At 39.6% G+C, this 14,815-nt stretch overlaps 1 protein-coding gene across 2 annotated transcripts in view; it reads left to right on the top strand.

The window, feature by feature from the left end:
• atp6v1h (ATPase H+ transporting V1 subunit H) overlaps positions 1–14,815 on the top strand; it is a 34,296-nt gene that overhangs the window by 10,641 nt on the left and 8,840 nt on the right. Inside the window, exons 5-11 of one of the 2 annotated variants that reach the window (XM_077537669.1) lie at positions 519–632; positions 1,268–1,372; positions 4,308–4,367; positions 6,134–6,231; positions 6,747–6,939; positions 12,928–13,106; positions 13,698–13,823. In XM_077537669.1, the coding sequence (XP_077393795.1) occupies positions 519–632; positions 1,268–1,372; positions 4,308–4,367; positions 6,134–6,231; positions 6,747–6,939; positions 12,928–13,106; positions 13,698–13,823 (875 nt within the window). The remainder of the gene's footprint in view (positions 1–518; positions 633–1,267; positions 1,373–4,307; positions 4,368–6,133; positions 6,232–6,746; positions 6,940–12,927; positions 13,107–13,697; positions 13,824–14,815) is intronic. The other variant, XM_077537678.1, reaches the window with a different exon arrangement.

The raw sequence follows: 14,815 nt of genomic DNA, 5'->3' as shown, positions 1-14,815 counted from the left end.
CCGAACCACAAAGTAGTTGGAGAACACTAATGTGTCTGCGTTGGATCTAAAATATAGTTTGACAATTTAATTAAGAAATAATATTTAGAGTTGTTTTGAAAGCATCATTTTAAAATTCAGGAATAATTTTGTTTTAGCATTGAAAGTATAAAATGCAATAAAGAAGAACTTGCTCATAGTGGTGTATTAACAACACTTAAAAATAATAATAATAAATCTGCACGCTACCTTGGTTCTGCTCTTGTAATTTGCTAAATGCTTTAAATTACAACGCCTGAGGTACTCTCTGGAAAGTGGCTGACATTCTTGACTGTATTGACATATTTTTGTGAAATCTGCATGTGCAGTATCCTGATAGTTTTTAAGTCCTTTTGAAATGGTGTCTTTGTCCAAATACCTCTCAACGTATCTATACAGCAGCTTTCATTCTTGTCCTATAAAATAGATCTACAAGCACTTGAATATGAGTAGATGATCAGATTGAATGGGTGCTCATTAAAATCTTTCATGTGATCCAGGAGAATCATCAGAGGGTGAGCATCTTCTTCGATTACGCAAAGAAGACAAAGAACACAGCCTGGTCCTACTTTCTCCCCATGCTGAATCGCCAGGACCTCTTCACCGTCCACATGGTGAGTTTGTCGTTTATCTTTGATAACAAGAGCCTGCTAGGTCAGCCTTCATCCTAAACGTCCTTATCAGCCCTTAGCAGCAAATTAACCTTTGTCCACTGCCCGAATAAATCCAGCGAGGCTTCCTAATCATCCGCCCATTAATAATTCCTCACAAAACACAACCTCTTGTCAAAAACAGGCAATTAATGTGATGTTACCGTGGTAACCTTTAGAGATGGGGAAGGACCACCCAGCGATATTGCAGCCTGCACTAAAATAAGACGCCCACAGCATACAGTCATTAGAAACGCCATTCCTCACCCACTTTAATAATTTAAGCTTGATGTGCAATGTCCAATTTAATGGCTGTATCCTCTTTTATTTCATGTACATTTCAAAAGACGCGTATCAGATATGGTTGCTGTGTTTACCTTGAGGGAATGAACACATGAAACGTGCAGATGCTCATTTGTGGGTAAATAATAGATTGATTCAGGCTACATTGATGCATATTGCAATTGTGTGACGTGAAAGCCCAAAAAAATTGTGTTACCTAATCTATGCAGTGTAAAGGCAGCCATTGATTGACTTGGTTAAATTTTTCCTTATGATGGAAATATGTAATTTCTCTCATTCTTGATCTTGTCACACAGGCGGCAAGGATCATTGCCAAGTTGGCTGCGTGGGGCCGTGACCTGATGGAGGGAAGTGATCTAAACTACTATTTCAACTGGATCAAAAGCCAGCTCAGCTCACAGGTAGACCAGATTGTTTTTATGTAGTTTGCAATGAATAACGCAAATTGTTGTCATTGCAAAGGCGGAATATTTGATACAGACCTTGCATTGGATTGGTGGTACTTAAAACATTACATTTTTGAAAACTATCATACTGTATTTATTAGGGGTGTGCTAAAAAAATTGATACTGCAATATATCGTCACGGGCCTTGCTCCAATACACGTATCGATACGCAGGCGTCAGAATCGATATTGCTTGTTAACTTTAAATAGGTAGTTAACGATGCTTTGGTTGTGCTGGCTGTACAGCCTTTGAAGTTGCGCAGGAGAAGTGGGAGCAGAGGAGACACGGGTGCCTTTGCAGCTTGCAGTGTACCTAAAAACAAAAAAAAAACAAAAAAAAAAAACAGCAATATTTTTTAAGTTAATTGCCTTCAACTAGTGCACGTGCAGGAGGAGCGAGGAAAGAGACATGAGTGCCTTAGTTTGCATTGTGCTTAGTTTAAAAAAATGCTTTTTAGTTCCCCAAATATTTCAAATAAGCATATTTTAGAGCTGTAATTTTAATACTTTGATATTTTTGCTCATATCGGTTTATGCCTATTCGTAAAGTTTCCCGGTGTGTCTCTGAAAGTGGCACCTTGCTCTGAGTGCGTGCACATCCTGCCGCTTGGTGGTAAACCAGAAGAGCTACTAATACAAACATTTTTGGCATACAGCTTATTAATAAACATATAATTGAGGTATACATATGAATGTTATAATAAAATGCAAGTAAATTAATGTAAAATATCGGGATATGTATCACCTTGTAGATTATGTATCGGGATACATGTATCACGATACGTATCGTATCGCGAGGTTGTTGGCAATACTCAGCCCTAGTATTTATAGGAATACATAAAGCAATTATTTCTACACTTTATTAACTCATTTGCTCCCCAAAACGTCTAAATACGTTCTATTTTAAATGTATTAAGTGTCACAAAGAAGACTTATTTATTTATTTATTTAGGTTTTTTTTATGCTAGAGCATACAGAAGGCTTTGATGCAGCCTCTCAACTGCAGAGAATGGGTGAAAAAAAAAATGGTAGTAATTACAACACCGGCCAGCAGGTGTCAGCAGAATATAATAGATCAACCAGGGCCATGAAGAAAACAAGCTGTTTCCCAACAATTCTAAGCCAATTTTTGAATAATGATGAAACGAAAACAGAAATATACTTGTGAATATACTGATGAAAGAAGAGACTTTAATCTTTCTTTTGGTAGGTTTCCATGTTTTGCAATAGAACACAATATTCTGTGGGCCTTGCAAAATCAGTCAAAATCCAGTAAAACAGCCGGGAGGGAAGGGGCTTGCTTCAGTGAAAATGGCGAGTGAATGAGTTAAGTTGAACCGCTTGTCGAGGGACGGACTGGCAAAGTGCCACCAGCTAAAAAATGGACCGGCTGTAAGAATACAGTGGTGCTTTCAGATACAATTGACCCAACGTGTTTTTTTGTAATATGAGCCATCATCTGGCCGAATCATTCATTCATTCATTTATTATTATTATGTATTTATTTATTTATTTATTTATTTATTTATTTATTTTTACGTTGACTTGAGATACAAGCACTGTGTACATTAAACCTAATTCACCATAAGCAGCAGTTTGGTAAAAGTGAACAAATTATCAGAAAAAGAGGCTTCACGCTGTCTATTGACACTCCCAGGTGGAGTTTATTTTCAAACTAAAAATAAAGCAAGAACAAAAACACATTACATAGTTAAAAACATACTACATAGTTTTACATTTAAGTTCTGTAGTTTAATGCTAACACTAGATAGAAACTGTTTTGCAGTGCTACAACCCAAAGGATTGAACACAAATGATGCAGCAACACATGTAGACAGACTATATAACATAACAGCTAATATTAGTGCCGCACAAATAAGCCTAGAGGAGGTTGAACAGTACATTTCTCTGTCGTATGCTACCCCCAGGTGGCCAAAGCGGGCTTAACAGAAAGAGCCGCGCTTCAGCCCTTGAATTGAAGCAGTGTGACAACTGTTTATTACTGCTATGTCCTGACTCCTAACAGTATGTTTTTATGAAGTACATTTTTATGGAGTGCCATTTTTCCTCATTGGAATACACATTACAACGATTGTTATTGTTTTGGAGTAAGCTAGAACGAATTAATGGAATTTCCATTCATTTCAGTAGGTAAAGGTGATTTGAGATACAAGTGTATTATGGACGTATGAGTGTGGGCTACAGAGCAAATGAAACTTATCTCAGCACAAAACTGTATTTTTAAAATACTCCAGTAATCTATTTGACATTGACATTTTTGGTGATTAAGTTACACAGATGTTAAGTTTATTACAATTACATTTTTAATTAAAAATACAGTAAAAAACTAAAACAAAACAAAAACATTTTGTTACTCAAATCTTGAGTTAAAATAAATTAGTTGGCATATTTTACACACTTTTTTTTTTATTTTTTTTTTTAACCTAATTTAAATGACCTGGCCCACTAGTCAATATTAAAAGTAAAATCTGGCCCTTGAGAACAAAGGTTTGTCCACCCAAAAGACATCAGGTTCAGTTTTGTTTGTGTGTGTGTGTGTGTGTATGTTTTTTTTCCAGGTACAGTTTGTTCACAGAACACAGATTATCTGTATTTTTATTAATCCAATTGGAAAATTGCGATTAGAATGTACTCCACATTAAGTAATTTTGTGTGTTCCCCATAATTGCTGTGCTGTTTGTGTTCTTGTCAGAGCTTGTGTTGTTCTAGTAACTGTATTTTTCCTCGCATTCAGATGAAGCAGGATTTGATTTTGAATTCCCTATTGATGACCTCCTTGAGCTTTTTTGTAGTTGTTGATCACTTCTGTTGCACTCTGGGCTCCAAGGCATCGATTGTTTCTTTTGTTGATTATGTTTATCTCTCATTAGAACCTACATGGTACAGGTCCAGATATGGGCTCTGGAGCGGGAACCATTTCCCCCAGTGAAGTGAGTATGAGTGAGGTGCATCGAAAATCAGCCTTCCACACGCCTTGGAACTTTCACCATCCCATCGTCTCGCTCTCTCCATACATGATTCCAGATTGCAGGAGCCTTGACGCTCAGTATATAGCACCCAGCAGAGGGTCCTCTTTGTCGACGGCATGATGTTTGCTGCCGCTGGTTGCTTTTAACAGTGCATGCTGTAAAAGTCACGTAATGCTAAAAGCGCATGACATTTGAATTGGAGTAGCACTTAGCGTGGCAGCAGCAGCATCCATCAGTTGATTTACTGCCACACTGTTTCCTCCTACTCTCCAGGAGCACCTAATTATTCTGTGAAATATATTTGGGATGTGCATATTAACCTATCTTTTCCAGCCAGGTAACCTTCACTCCTCCATCCTTCTGTCCTCTTCCCTTGGCTGGACTCAATTTGCCTTTTTTTTTAACCCGATTAACAGGATGTTCTGCCTTCTCCTCTTCTAATCTCTATTGACATGATTCTCGCTCAGGTGTGATGGGACTCTTTACTCATCACTTCCTCTTTGCTATGTGTTTTTGCACCATCTTGAAGCATGCTGAGGATGTACACTGACAGACTGCATGTGCTGTATCTCGGGTGATGCTGACATATATAGTGGTGGTGGTGATGCAAGTTTTTGTACAGCGGACCCTCCAAAATCCAACACCATCCACACTAGTCGACCTTAAAAACTCAAAATTCTATTTACATCATTTACACTACTCAGGATGAACCTAAAATGCAATATAACCTTTTCAGTTTTTAGTCGCTGACTTGGTCTTATGTGGAAGAGAACTATTTAAAGTTGAAGTATGGAGTGTTAAAGCTGCTAGCAAGATTTGAATATAGCATCATTTCCCCCTCCTTTCTCCCTCTTGCGGCTCTGCCTAAAGAAACACCTCCAGCTCGAGGGTTGCCGAGGCATGCATTGCTAGCTTGACTTGTTTATGATGAGAATTGCCAAAAATGAAATGTTACCGGTTTCATATCTCATGTAATGTACAATCAATTAAAATATAAGAGAGGCTAATACCTTACCGGATGACCCCATCGTGTCAATGGTCTTCATCTAGTTGGTCCAGGGTCCATTGACGCGTCGTTGCTAACTTGCTATGCAGAAGATGGATGGGTTGGCGTTGGTGTCAGACGCTTGTGGTATTTGGTGTGCAAGCATTGTTTTGCAGCGACGGTTGTTTCCAACAGAGATTTCCTGTGTCCTTCACATGAACTCGAACCTGGGCTTTCCAAACAGTACATTTTGCACTTCATGTTCACACTTCATATTTATAATAATAAAGCATTTTTTTTATAAGCATAAGACAAGCCACTAGCAGGATTATACAATTTTTAACTATCTACAATTAAACAACATATCCATATCCGATTAAGACTAATGGACGTTGAAGTTCATGCAAATTCAAATACATTACAACACTCCCGGGGGCTCCACTGAGCTGCTTTCGAGTCTAAAATATGCAACGTTTTGCTCATGCTGACAACATTTTGGTAAGTTTTTGAGTATGTTAGACCCCCAGGATAAGCAGAGCAATGGATGGATGGATTCTCATGAACATTAAGATGTTTAACTGTGGAGGTTCCGCTGTGCTCTTTTTTCCTTCTGCTTGTTGACTTCTCAGTGTCTCTAAACCTGTATTATCTTTCTAACAAAAAGCTTTTTCTTGATTTGCCCGGACCAGGCTCACGATTTACAGCGGGGGTAAATGTTTGCTGTTTGTTCTGTTCTTTGCAGAGCTCACAGTATGTACAGTGCGTGGCTGGCTGCCTTCAGTTGATGCTGAGGGTCAACGAGTACAGGTTTGCCTGGGTAGAGGCTGACGGGGTTAACTGGTGAGTGATGCCTCTTTTACATTTTTTTTTTTTTAGTTATTTTAATGGTAATTTTTACGGTAACATTCTTAACTGTTATAAAGTGTAGAAAGAAGCAACCATTATAAAATGCAAAAAAAAAACAAAACCCAAACTAGTTTCTTGATGGGTGAAATTGGAATCCACCTATGGCTAGTTTACTTGACTGGACATGATTTGGAAAGCCACATATTTATAGCACTAAACTGTCTGTAGACCTTCAGTCATAAAATAGGCTGGACATTGTTGCTGCAGCTTGATCCCAGTTCAGTTTCGTCATGGAGACCGTTGGCAGTCCCGCTGTTTCATTTGCATTTGTGTCCAAGTCCACGCGGCCTGTCTACACATCGTATTCCCCGGCCATCATTAGGCATAATGGCACGGCAGCATGGAGTCGCGCCGCCGCGGCCTTTAGCCATTAGTAAAGCTGCGCGCCACAGAGAAGCAGCTCATCAGCATGTTTTTTTTTTGCTTATCGCCTTTGCCTCTCTCCTTAGCATAACGGCGGTGCTGAGCAACAAGTGCGGCTTCCAGCTCCAGTACCAGATGATCTTTTGCGTGTGGCTGCTGGCCTTTAGCCCGCAGCTGTGTGAGCAGCTGCGGCGCTACAATGTGGTGCCTGCGCTGTCCGACATCCTCCAGGAATCTGTCAAAGAGAAGGTCACCCGGATCATTCTGGCTGCCTTCAGGGTATGTGTGGAAATCCACTACTTCTCATCTCCAAAAGGCTTCAAAACTGCGCCCAAATATTCCTAAAGTCTTACACAGCGCTTTTAACTTGTAATTGGGCCTTGTGCCTCATTGCCTCTGGGGAGCCAGACTGAAATGACTCTATTAAACAACAGAGGAAGGCGATAAAAGAAACTTAAGTCCATAAAAGATACATAAATACAATTTATATGGCCATGCTGCTCGGTCAGCTGCCTTCTGTCATTGCTCCATACCAGTCATGAAATATTCATGAAGAGCTGCTTTCGGAGAGCGAAAATCCCCCATAGTCTCAAAAAGACAAAGTATATGAATGTCAAATGTTTTAACTTCCCCCTTTGTTGCCCTCCAAGCATGTAGCCACTAAAGCAAATGACCACAGCAAACACAGTATCATATCCAATTACTTCCTATATGCTACCATCCATCCATCCATCCATCCATCTTCCTGACCGCTTATTCCTCACAAGGGTCGCGGGGGGTGCAGGAGCCTATCTCAGATGGCTCTGGGCAGTAGGCGGGGGACACCCTGGACTGGTTGCCAGCCAATCGCAGGGCACACAGAGACGAACAACCATCCACACTCACAAGCACACCTAGGGACAATTCGGAGCACCCAATTAACCTGCCATGCATGTCTTTGGAATGTGGGAGGAGACTCGAGTACCCGGAGAAGACCCATGCAGGCATGGGGAGAACATGCAAACTTCACCCAGGAAGCCTGGACTCGAAGCCGAGTCCTCAGTACTGGGAGGCGGACGTGCTAATCACTTGACCACCGTGCCACCCTCATATGCTACTAGTGAGATGTAATTATATGACTGTCGTAAAATGATATTGTTTCTTTTGAGGCACTGTCACCAAGCACCTATGCAATTATAAGTATAACATTTAGCTTTAAAACATTGATGGCCTTGACCACGTGTATCAACCCATTACACATAATAATCCCCAGTAGGCCTACTTTAAACTATAGTCCCTTTTTGACCAAAAAAATGAAGCATTAACTACCCTATTTCTTCTAATATTGATAATATCCTTTTCCCTTTAGAAAGGCAAACTAATAACCTTGTAGCGTTTTTCCACTGGAGCCTAGCACCATGCGAAGCCAGCACGGTGTTAGCGAGCATTTCCATTACAGCTAACCGTGTCGGAAGTGGACCGTGCCGAGGTGCTCGCGGCCCTCTCTCCTACCGGGGCCAGAGCGAGCCCAGGACATGACGTAAAACACCACGACAGTTGATGGGGCGGTCGGTACTGTGATGTCATCAATGGGCTTACAAGCCGCGTCCTTTTCGACAAGTGTTCGTTGTCTTTTTCGACCCTACTGCTATCAGCGTGTATAGCCTCGAGGGATTTCCGACGATAAAATATCATCCTTTTCTTCGCGGCGGTCCTCTTTCCGTTGCGAGCTCTAAAGAAGCGCCACAAATAACAGAACGAGCAACCGATACCAGGCAGCGTTATCCTCCATGGCTTCTGTAGTTGTGTCCAAATTCAGAAGGCTGGATCCCCCGAAGGGTGAATTTGTCGGATGCATGACGTTATTCCGGCGCGACGTATGAATGGATTTTCAACGCTGCTTTTCGGTAACGCATTGACCAACAGTCCATTCATGTGTGAGTCCGTGCGTGCTGTCAAGTCGCGGCGGGAGTGACGTCATGCAGCGGAGAAAATTTGCCCTTCGGAGGACCCAGCCTTGTGAATTTGGACACAGACCGTGTTTTGGTCATTTTAGAGCTGTAATTTTAATACTTTGATAGTTTTACTCATATCGACCCATGCCTATTTTCAAAGTTTCTCTGAAAACTGCACCCTTGCTCTGCAGTGATTAGGGATGTAACGATATCCAAACATCACGATACGATATTATCACGATATGAAGGTCACGATACGATAATTATCACGATATTGTGGGGGCGTTTGCGATATTTAAAAGAGATCAAATATTGTAAAAAAAGAGAGCTCATACTAAAAAAAAGAGCACAATATTGTGCTTTTGTACATAACAGCAATGCATATAAACCACCTACAATCTCTAATAATGATATTGAGGCACTTACTTGGTAATGCAAGCACACAATCGCTTCACAAGCAAATTAGGTTCCCCTTCATCTGACATTTAGCATAGATTTTAAACATAGAAGGCCAAAACATCCCTAATGAAAATTAAATTGCACTAATAAACTTGCCACTAGAAGGTGCTAGAACTGCACAAATGGAAATCAACCTGACTTTTTTTTAACAAATGTTTTTCTCTTAAATATTGTGAACATGACGACGACGATATTGTGACAGTTTTAATATCGCGATATCACGATATTGCCCTTATCGTGACATCCCTAGCAGTGATACACCAGGCATGCCGCTTTGCGGTAAACCAGGAGAGGTGCTAACATATGTCTGTTATAATAAAAATGCAAGTAAGTTAATGTAAAATATTGGGATATGTATCGCCTTGAAGATCATGTATTGGGATACATGTGTATCGCGATACGTATCGTATCGTGACCACTGTATCATGATACGTATCATAGGGTTGTTGGCGATACCCAGCGCTAGTTCAGACTACAAAAGGGCCATCCACTTTCAATCTGGATGGGCTACAAATCGGATTTGGGCTGCCACTCTGAATGCATCCTTAGACTATCCCTCTAAGCAGGTTGATGTTCTTGTGACTATGGTTGCACATATTCAGAAAGATAAGATCCACGGGACTATAGCCATCCTCCCTACCGTTCTGTCAGTCACTGAGGATGCTTTAATGTCGTGTCCCTCTACCGTCATCTCATTGACAATATTGCCTCATTCCCACAGTAATGGTGATTCTCAAATAAGGATTCCTCAACAACAAATCCAACTCCATATAGATTTTTTCGTTCTCATTAATGCTTGTCCTGTGCTTCACAAGGCTGCTTAAAAATCAGTATGCTGCAAGCTGATTGCTTGCTAAATCAAATCACAGGGGGAAAAGAAAGGCTTGCATTTTTGATTTAAAAAAAGGGAAAAACCTTGCTTATTTGCGGGCTTTGTCCAGATGACCCTGTAGCGCAGGGCACGAAAGCTGGGATGAATAGCGCATGATTATGTGACAGAGTTGAAGCTGCATTTGATCGCAGCAGTATGTGAACACTTACTGACACAGACAGCAGCACTTCCTTCACGCCGCCAATTCCCCTTCAGCATTTTATCCACGAGCGAGACGCTGAGGGACGTTTACATTATGACTGACGTACCGCGGCTCATTAAAAGCGAAGGCGGGCGATGAATGGATACCAAACAGATGTTCTTCTCAATGTGTTGTGAACCGAAGGATTGCTCGTTGTTTCGCTCCCTTACATAAATAATAAAAATTTTCTTTTTTTTTCCGTGAGAAACCGCAGGGCTCTCTGAATTCTTTCCATCCAAATACTCATCTGCATGTATCGCTGTTTTCTCCCAAATGTCCTCATTAGTAAATGAGTCGGCCGAGACTGCCAGGTCCTACAAATTGTACACACAAAAGCTGTCCTGGTGTTTCTGCTGCTGTGATCACCATATTAATTCCAGTTCTATATTTTAACATGTTTGGTTTAAAAAAAAAGAAGAAGAAAAAAAAAAGATCCAGTTAGACCTACTACTCAAACCAATTTTCATGGCAGGAAGCCCCTACCAGTGATTAAACAAATATAATCATCTTTTTAATACTACATTACATATTATTAATTCAGATAATATAAGTTACTTACGGTACTTGTTTCAGTAGTTCAATTCAAGTATATCAAGTATAGCTATAACCTTTGAAATAGCACAATGCTATTAATCTGTTCCAGTATATACCCCCAAATGTTTTGTTGTTTTTTAATAAGGAAAAATATCACTCTACAATCTTGTATTTTATAAAAACATACAGTAATTAGCACCTGCAGTCATGCATACACAAACGAAAAAGAATAGAGTACTTAGTACTTATTCTTTTACTACTGTGACTTACTCAATGAGATGTTGTAATACGAGTCATTTTTTGTAGAGACGAAAGAGTATATATCACTGGGAGTATTGTTGTATTACCTGTTTACATGTTTTGCTCCACGTTTGTGTACAAATATCCACGGTTTCTAAACCTGCAAACATCGATAGTAATTGTTAGTATTTGAGTGATGTTTTCTGTTGTTGGTTAGCATTAAGCTAAGCAGACTTTCCTAAAGCAAACCTATGTGGTTGTTTTATATACAGTAAAAATGTGCAGTTCTTTGTTCTATATTTAGATTGACAGCAAACCAATTCGGACTGGCGTTAATAGTCCACACTTTTAATTGAGAATATTTCAGCGCTTTAGTGCTGCTGTTTTGGTAAGCAACAGAGTTAACAATTGGGCTCAGCAATTAATTCTTTAATCTGCAAGTGTGACACGCTCTATAAACTGAGGTAATAACAGTACTCGCTGTTTTGTTTTGTTTTTCTCGCCTATTGGTGGTAAGAGATGCATTTATTTACGGGAGGACAAACTTTTTTTAGTCTCCACATATTTAAATTCACTTGGGAGATTGTTTACACGCTTTAGTGCTGCCATTTTGATTAGTAACAGAGTTACCTGTTTTTTTTCCTTTCTTTCTTTCTTGTTTTTTGTTTTGTTTTTCTCGTGGGGTGGAATAAAAGGAATAATCTATTCAAGGAAGCATTATTTGTCCTGGTGTCAGTGCATGGTGGGTAATCAAGGGATGGTTACTAATCACTAGCTGTGTTAAGTGCAAGTGTAAATAGAAGCTAACTGCTGAACAATATAATATATAACAACTAAAATAAAATGAAACTGCTCATGTATACATATGGTATAATATATACTTTAGGTCAATTCATTTGTTTTTGTTGTATACTGAAGATATTTGGGTTTCAGATCAAAAGATGAGTATGAGACAAAAATTCTGAGTTGTAGCTTTGATTTCACAGTATTTACAACTAGATGGGTTAAACAACTCAGTCCAGTGCACCTAAAAACTACTGCTGTCAAAATTAAAACATTAACTCATTGATTAAGCACAAAAAAAAATAAAAATTAGCGCATTAATTAATGATGTATTAATGCAGATGAATCACACTGATAATTTAATTTAAATTAAACGGATGTTTGCGTTTGACATTCCGAATATTTGTTCATGTCAAAATATTGGGGTCATTTATTTTTTTATTTTTTTTTCAATTATGCAAGTAATTAACTGATTAGAAAAGGAGGAGGTTGAGAGTGTACAGTGGATCAAAACAAGCTGAAGACCTCATAATATTAAATGTAATGAGAATTAACACGTAACAGGTGCTCTTCAAATTTGGCGGGCAAAAATGTTATGTAAGTGATTAACAATGATTAAACAAAATTCTAAGATGTGGTTGATCTGATTGAAATAAATAAATAAATAAATAATCGTTTGACAGCACTACATTGAACCCACCCATTTTTCAGGTGAGCAAAACTATCGGAACGTGTGACTGATGGCTGTTCCAAGTTGCTCAGGTGTTGCCTTTGAGATTGATTGCGTAAACATTAGATAGTGCTTCTTTTTGGCTATGAGTTTCACCTGTTAAAAACTGTATTTTCTGTTCAGCAAACATGAAGACCAGAGAGCTCTCTATGTGTGAAACGCAAACCATTTTGAGGTTGAGAGAAGAGACACAATCGGCATATTAGCCGGTATAGCATGTATTTTACTTCATGAAGGGAAACGGTTAAACCTCCAGAGACAAAAAACTGAAAGAGGCTGCAGTAAAGGGTTGGAAAAGAATTTCAAATGTAGATTGCAAACAGTCTGATGAAGTCAGTGGGTCGCAGGCTTGATGCAGTCATTGTATATGCATTTGTGTGTATCTATACAGTGTGTGCATATGCATGCACATATGTGTGTATATATACAGTATGTATATTGTATATGTGCATCACATAACCCCCCCCCCCAAAAAAAGGCAAAATCCTGACATTTGTACTCGTTTCACCGGCAGAATCTCCTGGAGAAGTCTTCGGAGCGGGAGACGCGCCAGGAGTACGCGCTGGCTATGATCCAGTGTAAAGTGCTGAAGCAGCTGGAGAACCTTGAGCAGCAGAAGTACGATGACGAGGACATCACAGAGGACATTAAGTTCTTGCTGGAGAGGCTCGGCGAGAGCGTGCAGGATCTCAGGTGCCCATTGTCAATTTTAGGGTTTTGAATTTGCTTGACTTCATCTTCTGTGAAAGACTCAACTTGACTTGACTTAGTATTCACAAGATTGAATTTGACTTGGACTACATGACCTGACGAGTCTTGCCTTTGCCTTTTTACACTTGAAAAGCCACCTTTACGAGATGGCCTGCCAACTGGCAATGATGCTGATTGCAGTCATGTGACGGCCTGACTCCATTTGATTGGTCGAATGGAGTCAAATAAAACTGTTAGTTACTGAGCAATGGCTCGTTTAAACAGTCATGTGACACAAATCCTTCTGATAAACCAAAATAGATCCTACAAGCAATAACAAGTGAATGTAGACAAAAATTCAAGGAGCTTGTAATGTAATAAGAGTTGTGACTGTATAACTTGCTTTACCCAAGTCATAACCAAGTCATTTGTAAGGACTTGGTTGAATTTTGCAGCAGTAACTTGGGACTTTTTGGAAACTTGAAGGTTCAAACTTGAGTTATGACTTGCACATATGTGTCACTCCCACCTTCAGTATAAGCCAATCAAATCAACACCAAAGTTCACGTTTCTGCTGTTTTGTGTAAACGACAGCTCGTTCGACGAGTACAGCTCCGAACTCAAGTCAGGCCGCCTGGAATGGAGCCCGGTGCACAAGTCTGAGAAATTCTGGCGGGAGAATGCCGTTCGCCTCAATGAGAAGAATTATGAGCTGCTTAAGTAAGACTTGCGTGCATACTCTGATCCCTTTTGTGTGTTTTTTTTTTTCTGGGGCTGTTTGAAACATAAGTAGCGTATTTTCACAAATAACTGCTCTCATGTACAATTAGTCACGGAGTGCTTCATCCATCCATTTTCTATAGTGCTTGTCCTTAATAGGGTTGCTAATGTTCTGGGGCATAATTCAGCTGACTGTTTGACAGATGCACTCTTGGTTGTTCCTACTTAGTTGATTTGCTTCCACATTTGTTTTTGTGAACCATCATGTTTACGTTTGTTTTGCATGGGAAAACCTTTAGTAAATCAGGCCCATAGAATACTGTGCAAAAGATTTTTTTTTTTTTCTTAACCTTACTTGAGCGCAGACTTCTGCCAAGGCAGAAAACAACTGGAAGAAAAATAATGGCGGTAACAGTATGTAATGACAGTAATAATATGTTAGAGATCTTTTAGTTAGTTGGCAGACATTTCCCGCTTAATAGAGGGGATGATTTCATACCGCACAGGTTTATCCAGATTCAGACCAATTTTAATGGACTCTCCTTTGGCCATTGCAGCCCCTCTCCCATGTTTTGTGGAGATGGATTTTGTAATTTTCAGATTTTAATATAGTCCTCTGCTGTAAAATAGTACAGATTGTATCAGTGCAATTTGACAATGTCACATTTGTCTGCAGCAGAAAATTGAATCCAGTCTTCTTTCCAAAGGTGCATGGTGCTAATCTCTCACAACCATCTTTACTCTCTTTTTTTTATTTCATGTGTCTGCACTTGATCGGACAAACGCTCATAAGAGTAATAAAACACACATTCATATTGTTCTAGTCACAGGTTTTCTGAAAATTGTTGGGAAAAGGGATCCACCAGGTTCTTACATCTGTACACGTGCTTGTACTTGTAAAAATGCTCTGACACACGACACTTGATTCCAGCCACAGAATACAAAACGCCATAGAAGACTAACAAATAGCAGGATAGAACGTTAAATAGCAA

The sequence above is a fragment of the Festucalex cinctus genome, chromosome 1 (genome assembly GCF_051991245.1).
Source record: "Festucalex cinctus isolate MCC-2025b chromosome 1, RoL_Fcin_1.0, whole genome shotgun sequence".
NCBI lineage: Eukaryota > Metazoa > Chordata > Actinopteri > Syngnathiformes > Syngnathidae > Festucalex > Festucalex cinctus.
The sequence above is the reverse complement of the archived record's forward strand: the minus strand, read 5'-3'. Positions and strand labels throughout refer to the sequence as shown.